The following is a 24829-nucleotide window of genomic DNA, read 5'->3' on the forward strand; positions in this document are numbered from 1 at the left end:
GCTCATAGCACCCTAACAGCGTATTTATGCAGGTTCGTGTAAATGAAGAGATTTTGAAAACGATCTTGTGTAAACAATGGAATTTTTCAAAACGTAGAGGGGGAAATATCAGTTTTTGTAAATACCCGGCTATGTGGAAACGTGGCCTTAGTTTCCTCCACAGAGGGAGCCCGGCCCCCTGCGGCGTTCAGGATACCGGTGTGAGCCGCCACATACGGGCCAAGGGTGCCGACGTGGCGGCAGCCGCACTCGTCTGCCGAGCAGGCATGGAAGCTCAGCAGAGGAATTGAAAGCTCACGGAGGCACCAGTGCCGTCGTTCCACCCAAACGCTGTGTGATTTCTACTATCCGTACGCTTTAAGATGAACTGCACCGCTGCTCTTTACGTGCACCTTTTCTTTGTCACTGCGATGAAAAGGAGGCCGGTGGAAACTGTTACACTCTTTCATTGTCTTACCGCACACACAACCACACACACACAACCACACACACATCAAGGGACTCTGGATCTTTTCTTTGAGTGGAAGGAGCCAACAGACATTTCAGGTGATCCTTTAGTTTCCCTCAGCGTCTTTGACCTCGTCCTCCGCCGTGTGTGAGAGTGTTTTTTATTAACAAACAATATGTATACTGTATTTTTTATTAGTCACCGACGCTGGCGCGCCGCCCGCTATATAGTGCCTTTTCCTCAACCCTCTCATGCACCGGTCGTCTCGTCTCGTCCATCACACGCTGCATCTTTGACATCATTACAACCCCTCCTCTTCCTCCGTCCCCACTCATCCCACTCCGCTTCTCCTTAGTTTCTTGTCCATTCTCATTCTTTAGCTACTCTTTCTTCCCCCCTCCATCCTCCCTCCATAATCACCTTCCTCCCCCTCTTCCCTTGGCCAAGGTCCATGTTATAAATCAGGAGAAAATGAGAGTGTGCCGTTGCCTTGCTGTGATGGAGGGAGACGGAAGCTGATTACTCAAGTACAGTTTGAAGGTGCTTGTGCTTGATTCCTTCCTGTTATGAAGCAGTTTATACTTCTGTACAGATGTTAAACAAGAACGCTGTGAAATACTTTTCCCTCCATTATACTAATCTGACAACCTTGAGAAATGTCTGATGTAAGGAATTTATTTTCAAAACAGTTTGTATCAAATATCTACATCTGTAGTCTGACTCGTCAGATTTCAGTGCAACTGAGGTGTTAACATGCATTTTAAAACTGATTTCAATCAGACTAAAGCAATCATTTTTATGATATATTATGTTATATTTCAGTCAGTGTCACCAAACTTTGGTGAAATATAGCTGTATATCTCAGTATCGTTCATGATTTTTTCATAATTCTTCAGTATAAGGTTGAATTTTGGTGAATTGTTTTAACCATTACACAAGAATTTGCTGTTTACAATCAGTGCAGAGAAGCATTTCTATGGCCCAGTCTTTGTCCATGGCTGTAACTCAGCCATACATTGTTTAATCTGGCCCAAATGCGGTGCATGTTTGCAGTCCAAGTCTAATTTCTCAGCGTGAGAAATGCCATGTGTGACGTGAGAGCGTGTGAACTTTTTGAAATGCGTGACTCTTTGACTCTTTAACACTTTGAGAACCCTGTTATTTAATTCGCAGCTATGTCACCTGCTTTTTTGTTTGAACCATCAGCCATTTTCTTGTTCTTTTCTTCTCGTTCTGACTGGATAGGTGGAGTCGCGTGATTAAACACACAAACCGTCTTAAAGGGGAAACTAAATAGCCTATCAGCACACGCAGTCAAAACAATCGATAAGATGTTTATTTTCTTTTTTTTTTTTCATCAAAACACAGAAATTACCAACATGGGCAACTTGACATCAGTCATCGCAGTGAATGTATGCATCAAATTTTTTGGTTTATCCCAGGCCTACACCAAATCAAAGAAACCGGTTTAAGATGGTGTAATTCCATATGAAGAGACTCACGTGTGCAAATGTTTGGTCATTTTCTCCAGAACCTTAGATGGTTGTTATCTTCTAATATGCTTATGATGATAAGTAGGGATGGAAATCGAGGACCGGTTCTTGTTCAGAAGCGGTTCCTAGTGTTTTGCAATATTAGCAAACGATTCCCTTTTCGATTCCAGTGTGAACGAATGACATCATTACGCTCGTTGCGTAAACCCAGCAGTCAATACTAAACATGCTGCCTAAGTGATACAAACGCTCGAAAGTCTGGTTACATTTCAGTGAAAAAGACGACAACTGGGCAACTTGCAATACTCGCCAAGGGAATATTTCTTCTAAGGGAGAAAATAGTACCAACATACAAAAACATTTGCACACACACCATGCAATAACAATGAAAGAATGTCGCGTTTTCGATCCGCTCCGGACTATCGTCAGTAATTCTCAACCTAGCAGCAGCAATGTTAGCATGTCCTTGGCTAATAACACTTCAGGAAATGAATTAAATAACGGACACTGCCTATCATATTAGCGCCATTTGCCTCATTTTTGTCCTTTTTTCCAAATGAGAATCAATCAGGGTATCAATAAAGAACCGAATTGTTAAGCAGAATCCAATATGGAATTGAATTTGTAAAAATCTTATCAATTCCCATCCCTAATGATAAGTTGACATTGATGTAAACAGCACTTTTTCTAGTGATATTGAGCCAGGAATGTGGGGGGCCATGACTGCGAGGGCCCGATCAGGCTCCATTCAGACAGGATGAAGACAAACCTGTCTTTTAAAGCTGCAACTGTCAATATCCTCAAATCTTAACTGAGTAAAAACTGATCATTAAAAAGAAAGCGGGCATCCGCCTCATTTAATCATTTAAAGGTAAAGTGAAGAGGAGTTGATCCCACATTAAAAGCTGTAAACCTCTGCGGCAGCATCAGGTGAAACAGATCTACAGCCGGTGTTCTGCCAATTTCTGCTACCTGCCGAGAAATGCTACTTTGTGCTTCTGCGCATGCGCACAGTCAATTTTCAAAGTTTGATTGCCACGCTAAATGGATAATATGGGATGTTGAGTATTTGATCCTTCAAAATGCACTACCCATGACATGAATTGCATTACACTTTGTGAACATTATACCATAAAGAGAAAAAAAACAACAATTCTATCGCTTTATTTGATATTCATTCAGTCATTCGCCTTTATTTAACCAGGCAGGTCATTAAGAACATTCTTATTTACAATGACGACCTGGCAAGTGACAAGGACCACTTGGGGGTGAAAGGAAGTGGGCTAGGGAGTAAAACACAGTAAAATTGTAGCTCTACAAATAGGGATGGGAATTGATAAGATTTTTTCGATTCCGATTCTCTTATCGATTCTGCTTATCGATTCGATTCTTTATCGATTCTCTTATCGATTCTCATTTGGAAAAAAGGAGAAGAAACAATTTTAGTATCAACTTTGTTTTAATAAAACAAAGTTGATACTAAAATTGTTTCTTTGTTTCAATTTCTTTGTTTCTCTGATCTTTTTTGTTCAAAGATATAAAACTTTTATATCTTTGAACAAAAAAAATATAAGTGAGGTCTTAAGATGCCCCCAGCCTTAGGCTCCTCCATGGTGCCAGGGGGTCCCCACAAAATGATTTGTAATATACAGTAAAATATGTATTTAATATAAAATAATAATAATGAAATAAATATTCTTCTGTAGAAATTAACGAAAAACAACAAATTATTTTGTAGCAATTACAAGAATGTCCAGTAACATGTTCAACAACACAAACTTAGTCACTGCTGGTGACATTCATCTATTCTGGCCTGATACTCTTCCCTGCCTTGATGAAAGGAGAAGCTAGCGGTGACTGCTCTTTAACTTCTCCATAGATGAGCTGACGAGCTGCAGCTGTGTCAGGAGCTCCGCTGCCCGCCGGAGCGCGCAGCTCTTCTAAAGCATGAATTATGGTTCCGCGTTAAATCGACGCAGAGCCTACGGCGTAGGGTTCGCGGCTACAAGCACCGTACGGCGCGCGTCGCCGCGTACCCTACGCCGTAGGCTCTGCGTCGATTTAACGCGGAACCATAAATCAGCCTTACCACATGCAGGCTGACTCCGCACTCCCAGCGCATCAGCCGGCCGAGTCCTAACAGTTTCCCCCCTATGTTGAAATGTCCACATTGCAAGAATTGTCGCCCTGTTGTCATCCTTTTTGGTAAAATGTAACCAAACTTTCCAGCGTTTATGCCGCTTTGTCCCCGTGTTTTCCTGCTGGGCGCGAATGCGCACAGTGTGCTATGTGCTTGGTGACGTCATTCGCGCCCACTGGAATCGATAAGGGAATCGTTTGGGAAAAAGTCAAACGATTCCAAGGAATTGAAACACTGGGAACCGGTTCTCAACAAGAACCGGTTCTCGATTCCCATCCCTATCTACAAAGGTAGAAAACCATTAGGTAGCATTTTTTGGCAAAGCAGCAGAAATTGGCAGAACACCGGGACTTGTCCAGCTGACTCGGCCCCTTTTCAAATGTCACTTTTCCTCGCTGCGCGTTCTCTTCGTGGCGTCCCCAGCCGGCGCCTGACACATGAATTCCTCTTTTATTCCGCCCTCATGGGAGCAAAGTGTGTCTTTTAGTTTTTGTTGTATTTCAGAAGATCTGCCAGCTTCTCTAAAAGTCTGATTCAAAAGATGGAAATGGTTGTTTTGTCCGATGGAGAATTATCTTGCACAAGAGCTCCATTCATCTTTTTTCCCAGTGGACAGCTTGTCAGTTTTGGTTTGCACGCACTCCTTTCTCCCCCCGTTTCATTTTGGGCCCCAGAAAGCTGTGAAAAGTCGCTGTTGATTGGAGAAGGTGTACAGTTATTGTTTACCCGTCACTGACCTTCGCGTGGCTTTCTTTCTCTGCTCGCCTGCAGCAACTTCTGAGGGAGATGCAGCAGATGGCCAGCAGGCCCTTCGCTACCATCAACGTGGCCTTGGAGACAGACGAGGAGCCGCCTGACCTGATAGGAGGAAACGTCAAGGTGAGTCAAACCTTTTCTTAATGAAATCCCAGCCAAACCCCAGAGATGTACCTTTTTGTCTGGGTTGACGAGACCGAAGGAAAGTAAGCTCCATCCATCACTGCCACTCTCGCTCATCCTCTTCCTAGTGAGAGCTTAATCTGCTGGTGAATCGTCTAAAAATAATAAATGTGTGTGTGTGTGACAGAATCCACACACCGCGATGCAGACGTGTGTGGGGCCACAGCAAAAGAAAACTTTAAATTGTTACTTAGTCTTATGTAACTGTCATTTATTTCCCCTCTTCCCCTCTAAGTGCTCTGATGACGCAACGTCCGGCATCTCATTTCCACGGTGAAATCAACAGAATCCTTCCTCTCTGAAGCTGGGGCTCTTGAAAAGTGAAGCTAATATAGTTATAACAGCTGAAGGGGTCGAGTGGCGAGCTCTATCAGGAATCACTTTCAGAATAGAGTCCCGTCTCTGCCTCGCAAAGTAGAGGCAAAAAGAAAAACGGAACTCGCTGCATTTCCTCCTCAGGAAATGAAAGTTTGACTGCAGAATATTTGAGTGTAAGAAGATCAGATGAACATTAAAAAGCAAAAAGAGGAAATACGGAAGTTTCCGAAAAGTTGATTTGGCTTCAGGGTGGAGGATCCGAGTCGTGGACGGCGTGGAAAGACGTGCAGATATTCACCTTAGAAGCTGTTTGTTTTTTTGTTAAGGATCCCCATTAGCTATGCCCTTAAACACAGCTAGTCTTACTGGGGTCCACATTAAAAAACAATACATTTAAAACATACCGTTAAAACAAGACATAAAGAAAGAAAACGAAATGACTCCACAAAGCTACATTAAACTTTACCGTACATGTAAATAATCTTTTTTTTTATAAGTATATTTATTGATTTCAAAGGGTCAGACAATAGTCAATTAAATGACATTACAGAAATATGCACCCTCTTTTAAACACCACCCAGAACATGGAGCACACTCTCCACACAGACAAACCAAAGTAGAAAAGTAACAAAAAATAACCGTAAAGAAAATAAAACAAACTTAAGTAAATAAAGATATAGAGATGAATAAAAAAATAAATGAAACGAGAGGGAGGGAGAAAAAAAAGGGGATAAAACTTTAAGAGCTAAATGGCGAACCCACACAAAAATAAGTAAAAATGAATAAGATAAGTAACAATTCAATAAATAAGAAATAACCAAGACAGAAGGGATATCAATCATGATATCAGGGTTACAGCGTGTAACATATCAGAACCCGGAAATGTATCTTTACATATCAGGCCAAGCTAGACCATAAAGCCGCTCCCAAGAGCTTGGGCACCGTTGTCCCCAATATATTCTTGGAAAGGGTCCCAAATGTGAAAAAACATAAATGGTTTGTCTTTGAGCCAGAAGCTGTAAATCATTATCTTAAAGCAAAAAAAAAAAAAAAACATACATGAAACATTCCAATATACAGTAAAACATCATCTAGGCCATGAAAGTCAAATCAAAAATACACCTCACCCTGTCCAGTATGTATATGTGTCTGTATACAGGACTGTCTCAGAAAATTAGAATATTGTGATAAAGTTCTTTATTTTCTGTAATGCAAAACTGTCATACATTCTGGATTCATTAAAAATCAACTGAAATATTGCAAGCCTTTTATTATTTTAATATTGCTGATCATGGCTTACAGCTTAAGAAAACTCAAATATCCTCAATATATCCTCTCAAAAAATTAGAATATTCTGGGAATCTTAATCTTAAACTGTAAGTCATGATCAGCAATATTAAAATAATAAAAGGCTTGCAATATTTCAGTTGATTTGTAATGAATCCAGAATGTATGACATTTTTGTTTTTTTAATTGCATTACAGAAAATAAAGAACTTTATCACAATATTTTAATTTTCTGAGACAGTCCTGTATATATCTGTACTAGTGTGTGTGTATGGTGTCCTATACATATGATATTCCAAGGTGTTTCTTAATTAGCTTTTTGAATATTGATTTTTGTGTTAATTTAGTCATATAGTGGTAAAGAATTCCATGATTTCATTGATCTATATTCTACTGTATGCTTAAAAAAATTTGTGTTTGGCTTAGGGAAGTGAAAACCGTTGCCTGTCTAGTGGCGTATGTATATTACTCTAGATTGTGTCTTAACTGATATACTATATAATGTACTAATATAATGGAGTTTTGGATTGTAAAAACTTCCATGTTGAAAACAAGAAGAGTCTGTGGCGTTTAATAAACACCAGACGCTGGAATCGTGGGAGATCCTGGGAGCTGTAACTGAGCGTTGAGCGGGTACGGAGCCGCTCGGGGGCAAACGTGCGACCGGGCTCTCTGTGATGAACGACCTCTGAATCCAAGTGTAGCGCAGACTTATAGGGCTGTTACAGCGCGGCGGCTGCAGGGCCCGGCGCTGACAGGCTCCATGCATCTCCGGGAAGTCGGCTCGCAGGCACAAGGTTACTCCCAGCCAGGGCTGCAGGGAGTCCAGACGAGAAGCCAAGCACATCCCTGCTTGAACAGAAGCTGCCGTCCCGCGCCCGCACTCCCGTGTGATAGATGTCCAGACCTCCCCGCCGCTCATCCCCCCCGCCCCTGTTCTTTCTGTTTCCACCTGTTCTCTCTCAAGTTGGGTGTGTTTTTGAAGCCTTCCTTATGGCGCTTTTCCACTAGTACCTACTCAGCCCGACTCGACTCGGTTTGGCGCTTTCCCAATAGGGGTCTAATGCGCAGAGTAGATACTTTTTCTGTAACTATTCTGCTGAGGTTCTAAGCTGCTGAGTCGGCTGTATCTGACATCATCACACTACAGACCACCGATTGGTCGGGGGGGTTGGAGTCAGACGTCTGAGTCAGGAGGAGGAAATCAGAGAAAGAGACTCTGACGGATTCTTGTTCATTTTATTCAACAGGCAATGGCAGCAAAAGTCTGTTTCATGATCCAACTCTGAGGTGCAGATGTTCATAAACCTGGTGCTGAGGAGAGAATTAGTAGAATAAGTTAGAGTCTTAAGTCTTATTAGAGAATAAGTCTGGCCTCCGGCAGGAGGATCCCCCTTATGATCCAGGTCCTGCTCCAGGTTTCTTCCTCCTAAAGGGGAGTTTTTTCTTGCCACTGTTTGGCTTAAGGTTTTTCTCCCACTAGGGGAGTTTTTACCTGCCATTGTTTGTTATGTTTATGTAATAATTGCTCGGGGGTCATGTTCTGGGTCTCTGGAAATATCCTAGAGACAACTTCTGTTGTAATAGACGCTATATGAATTGAATTGAATTGAATTAAAAAGGGATCTAGACGGGAGATAAGGAACGACCAGATCTACCAGGAAATCTGTCTCTTCATAGCTGCTCACGGCTCCAGCTGACTTTTCAGCTTGAAGCTTCTCTCACTCTCATTTTTTAACTTGATATCAAACACAAGCCACAGACCCAGCAACACATCAATCATCTCCTCCAGGTTCTACATCTTTAGTGTTGTTGTCTTCTTCGTTTAGATACACAATCAAATACGTCACAGCAGCTTCACTACATCCTCCTACTTCTGCTCCAGCTGGATTGTTATGGAAAGGAAATTTGGCTGAGTTGAGATGAGTAGAGCCGAGTAGGTTCTAGTGGAAAAGCGCCATTTCTGAGACATCGGATCTGGAAGGTCCAGTGTCTCGGTCCCTCTGTCCGTGCAGAAGCAGAGCAGCAGTGAGGGGGGCAGCTCTGGGCGGGGGCGGGGGGAACGCGTCACCACTCCCCCGTTAACGGTGCTGGTTGTGGAGATCCTCCTTTAGAGGAGTCTCTTTGGTTCCTCTGTTGCCGGTGATGTCGTGGGCGTCCAGATACGACTGAAAACAGGTTATTTATATGTCGTTTAACAAAGGACAGCTTTTTCTGGAGGGGTTGCTAATCCGTGCAGCGGGCAGCGCGCTCCAGTCAGATATCACATCCATACATGAGCAAAACCAAACATGACAATGGTGTGACGGCGATTACAGTCGGTGTGTTTGTGTTTGTTCTCCCGTCCTCACCTTGTTTGCTGTTTGAAACCCCCTCCATCGCTTTCCAGCTCCGTTTGGTTTGATCCCTCCTTCTTCTGTTGTCCCACCTCTTATTCTGTTCTGTTCTTTTCCTCATTTTTCATTTGGGATTTTCTGATTATCGTTCATTTCTTTTCTGTTCAGCCTTTTTTCTGTCCACTTTCTACTTATTTCCAGTCTTTAAATCCCATTTCTTTTCTCGTGTTCTCTGCACTCTTGTTCCCCGTTCCCTCGTCTCCCGTCTCACGCCCGTACTCTGATGTTCTCCTGTAATTTACTGGCCCTCTGCTGATCCTATCAGCTGCCCGGGCCTTTTTTTCCCTCCTTTTTTGGCCCTTATCTTCTGCTTGTGTGTGTCCCTCTCTGTGGACGTTGCCATGTGTGCAAGCGCCGTATTGTGTTGCAGAGAGAAAAGACGCAACTCGCTGTTAAATCAAGTCACCTACACCTCCTTCTGCATCTTCCGCTAACTTTTCTTCTCCTGGTTTAAGTCCTCTTTCCTCCTATTCTTCCCGGCTTGCTCCTTTTCCCCCGGTCGGGGCAGAAGCAGCTCAGGAGCAGAGATCCAATTTAGATCTCCGTCCTGGGCTCACTGTGGCTTCACCCTGCCTCCTTCCTGCTCCCGCCGAGCCACTCGGCCTGGTTCTCCTCCTCGCGTCTCTGCTTTGTTCTGTTGTTTGGTTCCAGCGGTGCATTAACGCCCGCTCTTGCAGCATTTAGGATGCTAGACACCGCACACCCAGCTAAAATTCATCAAACATGTTTACAGACCCAGTGGGAAGTCCAGGATGGGCCAGGTGATGAGATGTTTTCGCTCCACTCGTTGCACGGGGGGGCCTGCAGCATCGGCATCACAACAGTATTACTTCTGTGACGCCTTCCGTTGTGCTTTTAGTCATCGATAGCCGGGGACGACAGGAAATCGAGGCGTATGAGCAGAAAGTGGTGGACGGAAACCGTTCGGTTGATCGAACACCATTCAAAAAATGTGTTGTTGAAGGGCTTAAATTTAGTCAATTTAGCTAAGTGTTGTTTTATTTTACTCAAGCCAGTTTACTGAAAAGTAGTGAAAAATGAGGCAAACCCATTTTCCCTCTTTTGCTCTTTACAAGTTTCACAAACAGTTTTTTTTGTATAAATAAAGATGGGTTACTTGTTTTCTGTTTTGCAAAAAATCCGCTGCAGCTCCCTGGAAATTAATAAAGAAGGCCGTGTTTTTGTTTTCGATAGCGTTTCTAGAATATAATACATCAAGTGGAGTTTAGGAGGCTTGGAAGTTTTAAATGCCTGGCTGCATTTTAAACGGTGAACTTCTGCAATACAAAGCTCAGCTCAGCTCAAATGAGTGTGCCAAACCCACTGAACTATTGGCGCTTTTCCACTAGCACCTACTCAGCCCAACTCGCCTCGGTTTGGTTCTTTCCCACTAGGGGTCTAACGTGCCGAGTAGATACTTTTCTGTAACTATTCTGCTGAGGTTATAAGTGGCTGAGTCGGCTGTATCTGACATCATCACACTACAGACCACTGATTGGTCGGGGGGTTGGAGTCAGACGTCTGAGTCAGGAGGAGGAAATCAGAGAAAGAGACTCTGACGGATTCTTGTTCATTTTATTCAACCAGCAATGGCAGCAAAAGTCTGTTTCATGATCCAACTCTGAGGTGCAGATGTTCATAAACCTGGTGCTGAGGAGAGAATTGGTAGAATAAGTTAGTCTTAAGTCTTATTAGAGAATAAGTCTGGCCTCCAGGAGGAGGGTCCCCCCTTATGGTCCAGGTTTCTTTTTTCTTGCCACTGTTTGGCTTAAGGTTTCAACAGGCAATGGCAGCAAAAGTCTGTTTCATGATCCAACTCTGAGGTGCAGATGTTCATAAACCTGGTGCTGAGGGGAGAATTAAAAAGGGATCTAGACGATAAGGTACAACCAGATCTACCAGGAGCTCTGTCTCTTCATAGCTGCTCACGGCTCCAGCTGACTTTTCAGCAGCGCCGAGACAAACTAACAAAAAAATTTAAAAAGCGTCGCCGCTTGAAGCTTCTCTCACTCTCATTTTTTTTTAATATATATTTTTTTATCACAATTTTTCCCCCTTTTTTCATCACCCAGTGCTCCTACCTAACAGTCCTGGGCATTGCTCCCTCTACCAACCCCGGAAGTTCCTGCACTGAGCTCAGGTCTCCTCCTTAACCTGAGGAGTGAGCAGCAGCTTCTTTTCACCAGACAGGGTGGGGCTTCTCCGGCCGGACGTAGCGCGTGGAAGGATCACGTTATTCCGGATCCTCCCCACCCCATCTGGTTCCCCGGTTGGCCAGAGGGGGCATGTGTAGCCCAGGACTGTTGCATGTTTTTGTGAGGGTAGCTCACATTAGCTACCCAAGGGAACACTCAGGACCTTCCTGCTATGAGACGGCTGCAGTTACCAGCTCCGCCACTGTGCCCCCTCTCTCACTCTCATTTTTTAACTTGATATCAAACACAAGCCACAGATCCAGCAGCACATCTATCATCTCCTCCAGGTTCTACATCTTTAGTGTTGTTGTCTTCTTCCTTTAGATACACAATCAAATACGTCACAGTAGCTTCACTCCAACCTCCTACTTCTGCTCCAGGTGCTGAATTGTTATGGAAAAGAAACCAGGCCGAGTTGAGTAGAACTGAGTAGGTACTAGGAATGGGCGATATATTACTGTTCACGATAAACCGTCAAAGAAATTCCCCACGGTAAGAATTTGTCATCTCGCGGTAAAAACGATAAATTCCAGCTGATGATGTTTTTGTGTAAAGCTGATTTATGGTTCTGCGTTAAATCGACTTCGCGTTGAATCGATTTAACGCAGAACCATAAATCAGCCTTAACAAACATGGCGGAAGGCGGATCTGAGAGCGAGGACCTCGATGTTAAACGAGGCTTCAGCTCCGTTATCTGGAACTGGTTGGGATTTAAAAAGAGAGACGAGGAGCAAACATCATCTATTATATGCAGAGTCTGCAAAAAAACAGTGAGTGCAAAGGATGGCTATATATTTTTGTTTTTCATCATGTTGTCTTTTGCACTATTTTGTTACCCAACAGAAGGAAATGGTTGTTACATTTTGATATAATGTTTGACTAGTACGAAAAAAAATTGCAATAGTATCTAATTTGTGGCATGTTCCAACCACAGGTTAATTTGCACATTTTATATATATTAGAAGACGTCATCACTGATAGGATTTTATTGTTAGTGAACTTTTATTTATTTGTCCTGTTTCTTTATTTATCAGGTTGTATTTTTTTCTACTTTATGATTTTATAAGCTAGGAAAACTTGAAGGACAATGGTACTTTTGCTGTTTGCACTGTTATCCCACTGTTTAAGCCATATAGTTTGAATAAATGTTGAATCTGTTCTTGTTTCATTTGAGTCATTCCAGTTTTGCAGTACAGGTGTACTAATTTAATTGGTTTTTATTAATTCAATTTAATTGGTGTAGTTTAGTAGCATTTAGTATCTTTTAGAGCAGTGATTTGGGGGCTCCAAAGACTGAATGTGGTGATAGATTTATAGTTAAAAAGGTGGATTTGAATTGGTATTTTTTTATCGTCATTTTTATCGTTATCGGGATAAATGCCAGAAATGATTGTGATACATTTTTTAGTCCATACCGCCCATCCCTAGTAGGTGCTAGTAGGTGCTAGTGGAAAAGCACCATAACTCGCTGGTGTCTCGGTGGCAGCAGCGGTGTCTGTACCTGGTGGGTACAGCTTCACACCCGGGGTGCTGCGTCAGTGAGGATGAAGGCGAGGCGGCAGGCAGGAAGCGCTCTGTGTCCACATGAGTGGGTGTGTTTGTGTGTGGGCTCAGCAGCCATCGTACGTGCTGGGCTAATTACCCAAGGTAATTTAACAAAACCTTTTTGCAGCTCTGCCTGGCCGGTCTAGATAAGTCTCCAGAGTGCTGCCGGTGGGGGGGAGTCGAGGGGGGGCCTGGACACTAAAATACAAAGACATCTGCTTAGAAACATTAACACGCATCCTCTGAAGAAGACCACAGGAAAACGCAGCGCCTTTGGAAGCAGCCGACAGAACAAAAGCTGCATGCTCCGGGAGTTTAAAGCACGGGTAATTGAATGTCTGAGGTGTCCCTTTTTGATTCCTCCCTCCTTTGATCTCTGCGAAGAACAAAATAGAACACACATGTGTTGAGGTGAAGCGTATGCATGTTTTAAGGCTGCGTCGCTTGAAATGGGCGTTTTAACTTTGCCTGCTAGCTGATGAACCGTCGTGACAAATGGTGAAACAAGCTCTGCTGAAATCAGAATGATCAATTATCACGTGCCCCATCAGCCCGACGGCACGTATCCTCCGATATCACATTTATTTGCAGAACTTGTGCCCCTCCGGAGATGCTGGTGCTACAAAATGAGACAGGAGCGTGTAAACAAGTGAGGAGCTAAGAGCAGCTTTCAGCTGCCGCGCTGGAAATTGGACTTGGCAGAAAAGTCTCGCAACAGCCCCAAGCTTTGAAATTAAAAGCTGACATTCTCTCCCGTCTTCTTCTTTTTTAATTCTTTCACAGCAGATACAGATGTGTTCAGGTTATTATCCTCGCCACTCATTTTTTTTCTATTGTAAAGGCCCAGAATGAGAAATAATTTGCCCGAGGCGAAAGCTTATTTGTGGACGGGAGCAGAGCAAAAGTTACTTGACTGCTTCTAGCGAGGCCAAAGTAATAGTTTCATCTTTTCTTGCACCGAGGCATCGAGGAACAAAAATTAACCAAGTGTGACATTGCCCTCCCTAATGCTGTGTTGGAGCAGTTGTCTGTGTTTTTATTCCCATTTCTCAGCAGTCCATGTCAGCTGAAAATAAATGACAGTTTTGCAGCATGATTTTGAAAATGAGATGAAATGATGCTTGTAGGGACTTTTTTTTTGGTCTTATCTGGTTATTAAATCACTATTCGTTTATCAGATTCTCTCACACTTGACTTGTGTTTTTAAATGTTCTTTTCAGAAAGGCCTTCAGGGCTAGGGGCCTTTTTGACGGGGGTCCACAGTACAAAAAAAGCGATGATAAGAATAGTCGCAGACGAATTTATTGTTGACTATCGTCGGCAAAAAAAATGACCGGAGTGAGGCATCTCTCTCCCTTCCGATCTCTGCGAGAGATCTGTGAGAGTTGTACATGCCCAGTAGAGCGCAGCACCAGCTAAACTATGGCGGTGGCCAATGCAACGCCACTGTGACTGGCAGCAAAGATTATTAAAAGGTGTATTTTTGACTGAAGTGTCCATCTTTAATGTCTTTTAATTCCTAAGTAGCGCATCATTTAAACAACCTCATGCAAAATTTTAAAGCTGAGCGCTATTGATAAGAGCCATTTCATCATTTTGAGAGTCACAATCCGATTAGTCGCCTGATCGTTTCAGTCAGAATAGTCATTAGTTGCGACTCTAATCCAAAAAATACAAGTTTATTTTCAATTTGATTATAAGCAGCATGTCCCAACCGCAGACTGATGCTTACCCTTGCGTAGCCTCCCCCTTCCTATAACTGGAGTCCATAAATGTCCGGGAACCGAGCAGAGCAAACAGAACTTGGGAAGAAGAATCTAATCTGATTGGGTCTGATCAACAGCCCTGAGTCGTTCTTAATTAAAGCCCAAGCACTGACAGTGCGAAGGACCTATTGTATCTGTAGGAATTGTTTTCCTTCTGATGAAATGAGGGCCTTTTTGCCCCCCTAAACGTGCCCCAAAAGTCACCAAATTTTATACCAAGCCAGGCCTGGCGAAAAATTTGATATTTAATGGTTTGCATTAATGGGCGTGGCCTAACGGCTCAACAGCGCCCCCTAGAAAACTTTGTGCCTCAAGCCCCACAATATGGTTTGATGTACATGCACGAAAATCGGTACACACCTGTATCATCTCACAACTTAAAGAAAAGTCTCTTGGTGCCATGGCCGAAACCAAACAGGAAGTCGCCCATTTTGAATTAATCGTGTAATTTTGGCGCAATTTATGCCATTTCTTCGGCCGTTAATACGGCCCGAACCTTAACGTGCACCCAGGTGTGTTATACATCAAAATGTGCATCTCCATCCTGCGACGATGCGCATTACTTTTCTCAGTCAAAAGCGTTACCGTGGCGACGCCAAAAAGTGCGCCCCCTCTTCTTCTGATTGGTCCATATTTGAAAGTTCCTATTTTCTGCCATAACTTTTGAATGGTTTGATATAGAGAGTCGTGGGTGGTGGCATCCGCTAAATGCAGGCCTGAAGAATCTACATGCAAGTCATGCAAGCGCTTCCACTGCAGCCTGAACGTGCACAAGGGTGCGAGGGCCCGTTCATCGCTGCTTGTTGTTGTTTGTTTTTTTTTCCAGCTGGTCTTGAGACCGGCAGATTCAGAGCCCAGGATCTTATTCTGGACAGTCATGTTTTTGTAATCGATGCACTTTCAGCAGTCAGGGAAGTCCTTGCATTTGAAAAAAAACATTATCTGAATGCAGGATATGTTTCCCTTAAACTTATGTATGCCTTTCAGCATTTCCTTAGGCACAAATGTCTCTCAGTACCATCTCTGATTGTTTGTCCGTTTTGAATGAGCTTTGGTTCAGAGAAGACAACAGTGTTTAGCTCAGTGGTGTTTGGGAGTGTTCCTGAGCTCACGCAGGGATTTCCATCCCAGAATCATGCCTGTTTCCGGTGCACTTCCACCTGAGGATCACAGATCCATTTTCCTTCGTGACCATGTGCAATGCACACAGAGATTCCTCCATATTCTGAGAACCTTTTTGATGTTATAACCAGCAGATTATCAGAAATTCAAAATCATTTATCAGTTGTACACTGAGAAACATTCTGAAATCGTTTATAGACAGTTTCTCATTTCCTACGCTGCTTGTTTTACGCCATCATGTCACTAATGTGTTGCCAAATAATTAGATGTTTTTCTCAAGGCGTTTCTTGTTTCTACAATTTCATTTTCCAGTCTACCTTTCCTTCCTGTTTTGCTCATGTCCCAATTTTTTGGAGACGAGGTGCTGCCATCAAATTCAAAAAGAAGATAATGAGATTTGAAAATAATTGCATTTAGTTTTTAATCACATTTTACGCAGATTTGGGGACGTATTATTAATGTGGTCGATGGTATCAGATTTAAACACAAATATTCCTTTTCTGTCAAATTTTACAACCCCCGATTCTAATGAAGTTAGGACGCTATGTAAAATGTAAATTTAAAGAAAGGGATGCAATGATTTGCAAATGTCATTAATTATTCCCAGTAGCACATAAACATGTCAGATGTTTAGAGATTTTACCATTTAATGGAAACTTTTCTGTCACCAACACATCTGTAAAAAGTTGGAATAGGGCAATGTTGACCATCCTCCATACCTGAGCAATTAAAAGCAGAAATGCTTATTCTGACTCGACTATATCAGCAAATATGACTAATTTTCTTCTGCAATGCTGCAGGAGGATAACTGGCCATAAATCTGAAGCAAATACAAGGAGACAGTGTAGCGGGAGTGAAAGTAAATGTTTTTCCTTGATGGAATACATTAAATCTAAGAAGAATCTCTGTTTACTCATTGATAAGGCACTTGTGAGCTTTTCCTTCTCTGAGTCAAAGGTCAGAGAATAAACAATGTCATATACCATGAAGATCGAAGGTCCTGTGAGACGAGCTCAGCTTTATTTTGGCTTTTTTAAAGTAAACTTGACCTGACTAAAGGAAAGAGTTGAAGACTGACAGAACATAAAGCGAAGCCTGGACCGGCCTCAGAGCTGAAGGGGTTTGTTTACCTTAGTCAGGATCATTTCTCAACGTCGGGACGTAGTTACGATAATTTCTTATTAATTTCAGCACATCAGAGCTGAGAAAGCGGCACGTAGCTCTGGCAGCCGAACGTTTGCTGCCCACCAGGAACTCATCTATCTGCATCTGAACTCTTCCCCCCTATCAAATCCAGGGTGGGCTTTAGGGCTGTGTGTGTGTGTGTGTGTGTGTGTGAGCTCCACATCAGCACAGCTGAAAATCGTTTGGAGCTTGAAGACATGCGCGAAAAGATCACTCAAACAAACACAACCTCCTAATAACCTTTCCTAGCCAACTAGTGCGGCTGCACGGATCCATCAAGCGGCAGCGATCTGCACGCGGGGCGGGAAGCCCTTCTTTGACTAAGATCCTTTAACCTCGCTGTCTCTTCCATCAGTGAGAGTGAAGCCATTTCCCGCATTTAAACGAAGATCCCAGCTTTTAGTTTTTCCTCGTAACGGGAAGGTCGTAAAAACGTCTATGAACAGAACGGGGGAAAGAAAAAACATTGCTTTGGCGACTAAATCGGGTGTTGTCTTTGGCTCTCTACAGGTTTTTACAGTGGCCGAGACCCGTCATTGCTGAAAATAAAAGTAACGCTGCAAACAAATAAAATAAACGCTGCAAACAAAAAGAAACGCCGCTGCAAATATAAATAAGCCCCGCTGCAAATAAATAAAAAAAACGACGCAAATAAAAAAGCCACAACGGAAGTGAATTACCGGGGACTATTTTTGCCGATGCACCAGTGTTGCACATTAAAAATTACACGTAGTGACGTTGAACACTAACCTTTTCACTTGTTTTCTCGTCCGTTGTTCTTCTTATCCCTCGCTCTTCTTATTTCTTCCTTTTCACTTGCGTCCTCTTCTTCTTCTCCTCTCACATAAATACACCGGTGCATCAGCAAAAATAGTCCCCGGTAATTCACTTCCGTTGTGGCTTTTTTATTTGTGTCGTTTTTTTAATCTGCAGCAGCCTTTCTTTATATTTGCAGCGGCGTTTGTTTTTATTTGTAGCGTTTATTTTATTTGCAAAGCGTTTATTTTATTTACAGCAGCGTTTCTTTTTATTTGCAGCATTTCTTTAATTTTCAGCAATGGCGGGTCTCGGCCACCTTAGGTTTTGACCAAATGCATACTTCTTTGTTCGGGCTCCTGTTTTCATGCCGAGCAGCACAGTAAATTGTACATAACTCATGTGGGAATGATGTTTTTTGAGAATTCCACTTGACCAGGATGTTGCTTCCGGTTGAAAATGTCACAAACAAGCGAATTTGTCCTCTAGACGCGTCAAAGTTGAACCATTTCCAGGTGTTCTTGCTCTATTTTGTCTTGTTTTGTGGTGCCTTTTTTAGGGGAAAAGGAAAAAAAATCAATTTCCAGAGTTGCTGCACCTTTGCTGACGATAACCATGGGGGGGGGGGGGTCCACATCTCATGAAGGAGCACTTGTGTAACTTATGTTGTGCACCCTTCGTGAAACGACACTCCGAAGACGACTTTCCTGCTGTTTTGTCACCTACATGGCGAGCTGAGATGTTCGCCAGCAGAAAACAGACCTCATCTACGATGCAGACACATTTTCTTTCTTCAGAGAAAGGGTACCAGTCATTTTGTGTGTGTGTGTGTGTAAGCTGCGGTGAACTTAAACACTTGCCCACACATATACAGTAGAAACAATCAGGCCGCCGTGGTTCCTCAGCCACCGGTGGGACGGCCTGCGTGTCCTGCTGGTTTGAAAGCTTTGCCTCAGAGAGTCGGAGCAGAATAAATGTGTAAAATGGGTCAGACTCTGAATATCATTACTGTCCATGCGTATTTTTACTGCGTCTGTTTTTTCCAGTGAGAGAGAGAGAGAGAGATGAGCAATGATAAATTAGTGTCTTCAGAGTATCTGTGTCATGTTGGAAGGTAATGTTATACTGGGATGGCAACTCGGGACATTCAACCCTTTAGGGAATAAAGATCTGCACCTTCTTTTTTAGTTTAGCTTATACCTGAATTTTATGTATTTTATTAGTGTGGTTTAGTTTATTGTTATCTGGTAATTTCTTATTATTTTAACTACTTATTTTTAAATTATTATATTATGTACTTATATTATTATTAACTTATATTAACTTTTTTTTTTTTTTCATAGGTTTATTTTACTTTCGGGTCAAGCTATCATTTTAGTTTTTATTAGTTTTAGTCACGTTCATTCTCCTTTTAGTCGTGTCAAGTTTCAGTCGACTAAAAGTCTGAGCATTTTAGTCTTATTTTAGTCAAAATTGTCCAGGACCATTTTAGTCTAGTTTCAGTCAAAGATTGTATTTAGCCAAACCCATTTTAAAATTCAAACAAGGTTATTATGGGCATGCCAAGTAGTGGCATGACCATATTGCAATCGTCCAGAATGGCCCAAAGGGCAATGTTGCTAGCATTTTGCTAACAAGCTAAAGTCGCAAAAGTCCCACTGCGCACCAGCGGGTGTACAGCATGACCCCGCTCTGATGTGGAAAAAAAAAATCCCCAAAAACTAAAACACGGCCGGAAAAACGAGGAAAAACATGAAAATGAAGGCGATATATTAGTATCTAGAAAAGGTTTCCCTTTTCTTATTCTTATTCCGCACTTTTTTTCGTCCGTTAATGCGGCCCGAACCGGAACGTGCACCCACGCATGGCATACATCGTTGGATGCGTCTCCATCATGCCTCGATGGGCATTACTTTTCTCCGTAATAGGGGTTACCGTGGCAACGCTAGTTGCCAAAAAGCAAAAAAAAAGGCGAAAATTCAGACACTTATTGCTCGGCCGAACTTTATTGTAGAGACATCGTTCAAACTTTCAAACACTCAGCCCGATTGTCCCTAACCGACCGTACAACCTCATTATGCTAATTACTACAGTTTTCGCGATATTGACCTTTCTATTTTTTTTTTTTTTTATGTTTGAATTTGGACGCTTGTTGCTAGGCAACAGGTTATCGTAGAGACATCGTACAAATGTTTCCCGACTCGGCACGCTGTGGACTTCAACATACTCAAATTTCATGAAGCTGGGATTTAAGGAAATTTTATGTCAAAATCCAGGCCACATGGCCCCATTCATTCGGATGGGGTTTTTTACCATGGTGAAAAAAAAACCTATCCGTTAACATAGCCTGAACCGGAACATGCACCCATACATGGCATACATCGTTGGATGCGTCTCCATTGTTCCTCGATGGGCATTACTTTTCTCAGTAAAAAGTGTTACCGTGGCAACGCTAGACGCCAAAAAGCAAAAAAAAAGGCGAAAATTCGGACGCTTATTGCTCGGCCGAACTTTATCGTAGAGACATTGTTGAAACTTTCAAACACTCGGCCCGATTGTCACTAACGGACCCTACAACCTCATTATGCTAATTACTACAGTTTTCGCGATATTGACCTTTAATTTTTTTTTTTATTTCTGTTTGAATTTGGACGCTTGTTGCTAGGCAACAGGTTATTGTAGAGACATCGTACAAATGTCCCCTGACTCGGCACGCTGTGGACTTCAACATACTCAAATTTCATGAAGCTGGGATTTAAGGAAATTTTATGTCAAAATCCAGGCCAAATTCGGATGGGGTTTTGTACCATGGTGAAAAAAAAAACCTATCCGTTAACGTAGCCTGAACCGGAACATGCACCCATGCACGGAATACATCATTAGATGCGTCTCCATGTTGCCTCGATGGGCATTACTATTCTCAGTCAAAAGCGTTACCGTGGCAACGCTAGATGCCAAAAAGCGCGCCCCATTAATAACTATTGGGAGCACAGGAATGAATGAAATACAAGCGTAAAAACACCTCAAACTGACATAGAACCACCCTAAACACAACCACTACAGCCCCAAACCAAAGCAGCGAGAGGGGTCGAATGGGCGGTAGGGCATGCCCATATCAAAATTTCCAGAAATTTTCTAGTCTTATTATTATACTATTGTTATAGACTCAATAATACATTCATTCCAGATACAGAAGACTCTAATTTGAGTTTACTGTAGGGATGTCCCAATACCATTTTTTTCACACCGAGTACGAGTATTTTAATTTGTGTACTCGCCGATACCGAGTACCGATCCGATTCTTCTACCACAAAAATAACTAGGCTAAAAATGCAATGAATTGGAAGACAGGTTTTATTTGCAACAGAAATTCAATTTTAAACAATCCGGCCGGTCGTTCCTCCGCGCTTTAGTCTCGTCGCAGGTACATCAACTGCGCATGTGCGGTGCTTCACCCGAAGCCGTCCGTGTGAAACAACATAAACAATCAAATAGAATTTAAAAAACAGGCTAAATGAAATGATGTTACACACTCTTGTACAGTAGGTGGCGGTATGCACCTTAAAGTTGGTTGCGATCCGCCAATAAAACAGAGAAGAAGAAGAAGAACATAAACAATCCCATTTTTACAGTCCAGTTATAGAGAGTGATATATGAGTGAGACTGGCAGCGCCGTTTCAGGCAAGATAGTGACAATTAATGTAAGCGGGACGTCAGCAGGGTGGACATATTTCAAAATCAGGGACGACGACAGAAGCAAGACAGACTGTGGGCTGTCGGCGCGGCTAACCGGCTAACGCGGCTTTACGGCATACGTCACTTCCCCCTCCTTCCCGATTCGTAGTCCAGACCAAAGCTGGGCGGGGCGTGGAGCGCAGAGCTCAGCAGAAGCTGGTATCATGTCCGAAGCAGCGTAAAAAACAAAGAAAATTAAAGCTGCAAGCAGCGATGAACGGGCCCTCGCACTCACGTCCACCGCCCCCCATAAGCATATCAGAAATGACACCACCCACGACTCTCTATGTCAAACCATTCAAAAGTTATAGCAGAAAAAAGGAACAACCAATCAGAAGAAGGGGCGGGGCTAATTCAGGCCAATGAAGGTCAAGGACTCCATACAGAGTCTGATGACACCACCCACGACTCTCTATGTCAAACCATTCAAAAGTTACGGCAGAAAATCGGGACAACCAATCAGAAGAAGGGGCGGGGCTAATTCAGGCCAATGAAGGTTAAGGACTCAATACCGAGTCCCATGACACCACCCACGACTCTCTATGTCAAACCATTCAAAAGTTATGGCAGAGAAAAGTATTCTAGGGGGCGCTGTTGAGCCGTTAGGCCACGCCCATTAATGCAAACCATGAAATATCAAATGTAACCTATCGCCAGGCCTGGCTTGCATGCAAAATTTGGTGACTTTTGGAGAACTATCAAATATGGACCAATCAGATGAAGGGGACGAGCGCTTTTTCGCGTCTAGCGTTGCCACAGTAACACTTTTGAAAGAGAAAAGTAATGTGCGTCGTCACAGGACAGAGACGAACATTTTGATGTAAAAAAAACACAAAAATTGCTGACAAAAATTTCGGCATTTTGCCAGGCTTGAACTCTCGACCTCTGGCAGCAAAGACCGCAATAATCTGGCTGAGCTAAGTCTCAGCTCTTCCTTTCATTTGACCTACTGGCTTAGGACAGACCAACATAGCGATAAAATGTCTGGAACTTTTTTTTCCCAATTTCTTAAATATTTGTAAGTTATAAATATTAGTAAAACCCTACTATTTTAATTATTACTTTTTCTGTAACCATTCTGCCAAGGTTGTAACCGGGCTGAGCCGGGAATATTTCTGAGGTCACCTACTCGCCACTGATTGGTCGGGGGGCGGGGCCGTCATCACCCTACTCGCCACTGATTGGTCGGGGGGCGGGCCGTCATCACCCTACTCGCCACTGATTGGTCGGGGGCGGGGCCGTCATCACCCTACTCGCCACTGATTGGTCGGGGGGCGGGGCCGTCATCACCCTACTTGCCACTGATTGGTCAGGGGGCGGGGCCGGCAGACGTTTGAATCAGGAAGCGGGAGTCAGCGCGAGAGCGACTGGCGGCTCGCGGCAATTTTATTATAAAAAAAGGACAACCAATCAGAATAAGGGGCGGGGCTAATTCAGGCCAATGAAGGTCAAGGACTCCATAAAGAATCTGATGACACCACCCACAACTTCCTATGTCAAACCATTCAAAAGTTATAGCAGAAAATCGGGACAACCAATCAGAAGAAGGGGCGGGGCTAATTAAGGCCAACGAAGCTTAAGGACTCATTACAGAGTCCCATGACACCACCCACGACTCTCTATGTCAAACCATTCAAAAGTTATGGCAGATAAAAGTCATCTAGGGGGCGCTGTTGAGCCGTTAGGCCACGCCCATTAATGCAAACCATGAAATGTCTGGCTTGCATGCAAAATTTGGTGACTTTTGGAGAACTATCAAATATGGACCAATCACATGAAGGGGGGGCGCGCCTTTTGGCGTCTAGCGTCGCCACGGTAACACTTTTGAAAGAGAAAAGTAATGCGTGGTGTCGCAGGATGTAGACGCACATTTTGATGTATAACACACCTGAGTGCACGTTACGGTTCGGGCTGAATTAACTGCCGAAGGAATGGCATAAATTTCGCCAAAATGACACAATTTATTCAAAATGGCCGACATCCTGTTCGGTTTCGGCCATGGCTCCAAGAGACTTTTCTTTAAGTTGTGCCATGATACAGGTGTGTAGCGATTTTCGTGCATGTACGTCAAACCGTATTGTGGGGCTTGAGGCACAAAGTTTTCCGGGGGGCGCTGTTGAGCCATTTTGCCACGCCCATTAATGCAAACCATGAAATATCAAATTTATCGCCAGGCCTGGCTTGCATGCCAAATTTGGTTCCTTTTGGGGAACTATCAAATATGGACCAATCAGATGAAGGGGGGGTGCGCTTGTTGGCGTCTAGCGTCGCCACGGTAACACTTTTGAAAGAGAAAAGTAATGCGTGTAGTCGCAGGATGGAGACGCACATTTTGATGTATAACACATCTGGGTTCACGATACGGTTCGGGCTGAATTAACTCTCGAAGGAATGGCATATATTGCTCCAAAATTAAGCAATTAATTCAGAATGTTCAAAATGGCCGACTTCCTGTTCGGTTTCGGCCATCGCGCCAAGAGACTTTTCTTTTAGTTGCGACATGATACAGGTGTGTACCGATTTTCGTTCATGTACGTCAAACCGTATTATGGGGCTTGAGGCACAAAGTTTTTTCTGTCGAACCAATCAGATGAAGGGTGGGCGCGCTTTTTGGCGTCTAGCGTCGCCACGGTAATGCTTTTGAAAGAGAAAAGTAATGCGTGTTGTCGCAGGATGGAGACGCACATTTTGATGTATAACACACTTGGGGGCACGTTACGGTTCGGGCTGAATTAACTTTCGAAGGAATGGCATAAATTTCGCCAAAATGACACGACTAATTCAAAATGGCCGACATCCTGTTCGGTTTCGGGCATGACCCCAAGAGACTTTTGTTTAAGTTGTCCCATGATACAGGTGTGTACCGATTTTCGTGCATGTACGTCAAACCGTATCGTGGGGCTTGAGGCACAAAGTTTTCAAGGGGGCGCTGTTGAGCCATTTTACCACGGCCATTAATGCAAACCTTGAAATATCAAATTTTTCGCCAGGCCTGACTAGGGTGCAAAATTTGGTGACTTTTTGGGCATGTTAAGGGGGGCAAAAAGGCCTTCACTTTGTCAGGAAAATAATAATAATAATAATTAAAGCTGCAAGCAGCGATGAACGGGCCCTCGCACTCACGGCCACCGCCCCCATAAGCATATCAGAAATGACACCACCCACGACTTCCTATGTCAAACCATTCAAAAGTTATAGCAGAAAAAAGGAACAACCAATCAGAAGAAGGGGCGGGGCTAAATCAGGCCAATGAAGGTCAATGACTCCATACAGAGTCTGATGACCCCACCCACGACTCTTTATGTCAAACCTTTCAAAAGTTATAGCAGGAAATAGGGACAACCAATCAGAAGAAGGGGCGGGGCTAATTCAGGCCAATGAAGGTCAAGGACTCAATACAGAGTCCCATGACACCACCCACGACTCTTTATGTCAAACCTTTCAAAAGTTATGGCAGAGAAAAGTATTCTAGGGGGCGCTGTTGAGCCGTTAGGCCACGCCCATT

General features: G+C 43.2%; 1 protein-coding gene across 1 annotated transcript in view; it reads left to right on the top strand.

Annotated features, from left to right (window-relative positions):
- atrn (attractin) overlaps nucleotides 1–24829 on the top strand; it is a 209928-nt gene that overhangs the window by 155621 nt on the left and 29478 nt on the right. The window contains exon 27 of the mRNA XM_061744197.1: nucleotides 4853–4960. Coding sequence (XP_061600181.1) covers nucleotides 4853–4960 — 108 coding nt within the window. The remainder of the gene's footprint in view (nucleotides 1–4852; nucleotides 4961–24829) is intronic.

This window comes from Cololabis saira, chromosome 16 (genome assembly GCF_033807715.1).
Source record: "Cololabis saira isolate AMF1-May2022 chromosome 16, fColSai1.1, whole genome shotgun sequence".
NCBI lineage: Eukaryota > Metazoa > Chordata > Actinopteri > Beloniformes > Belonidae > Cololabis > Cololabis saira.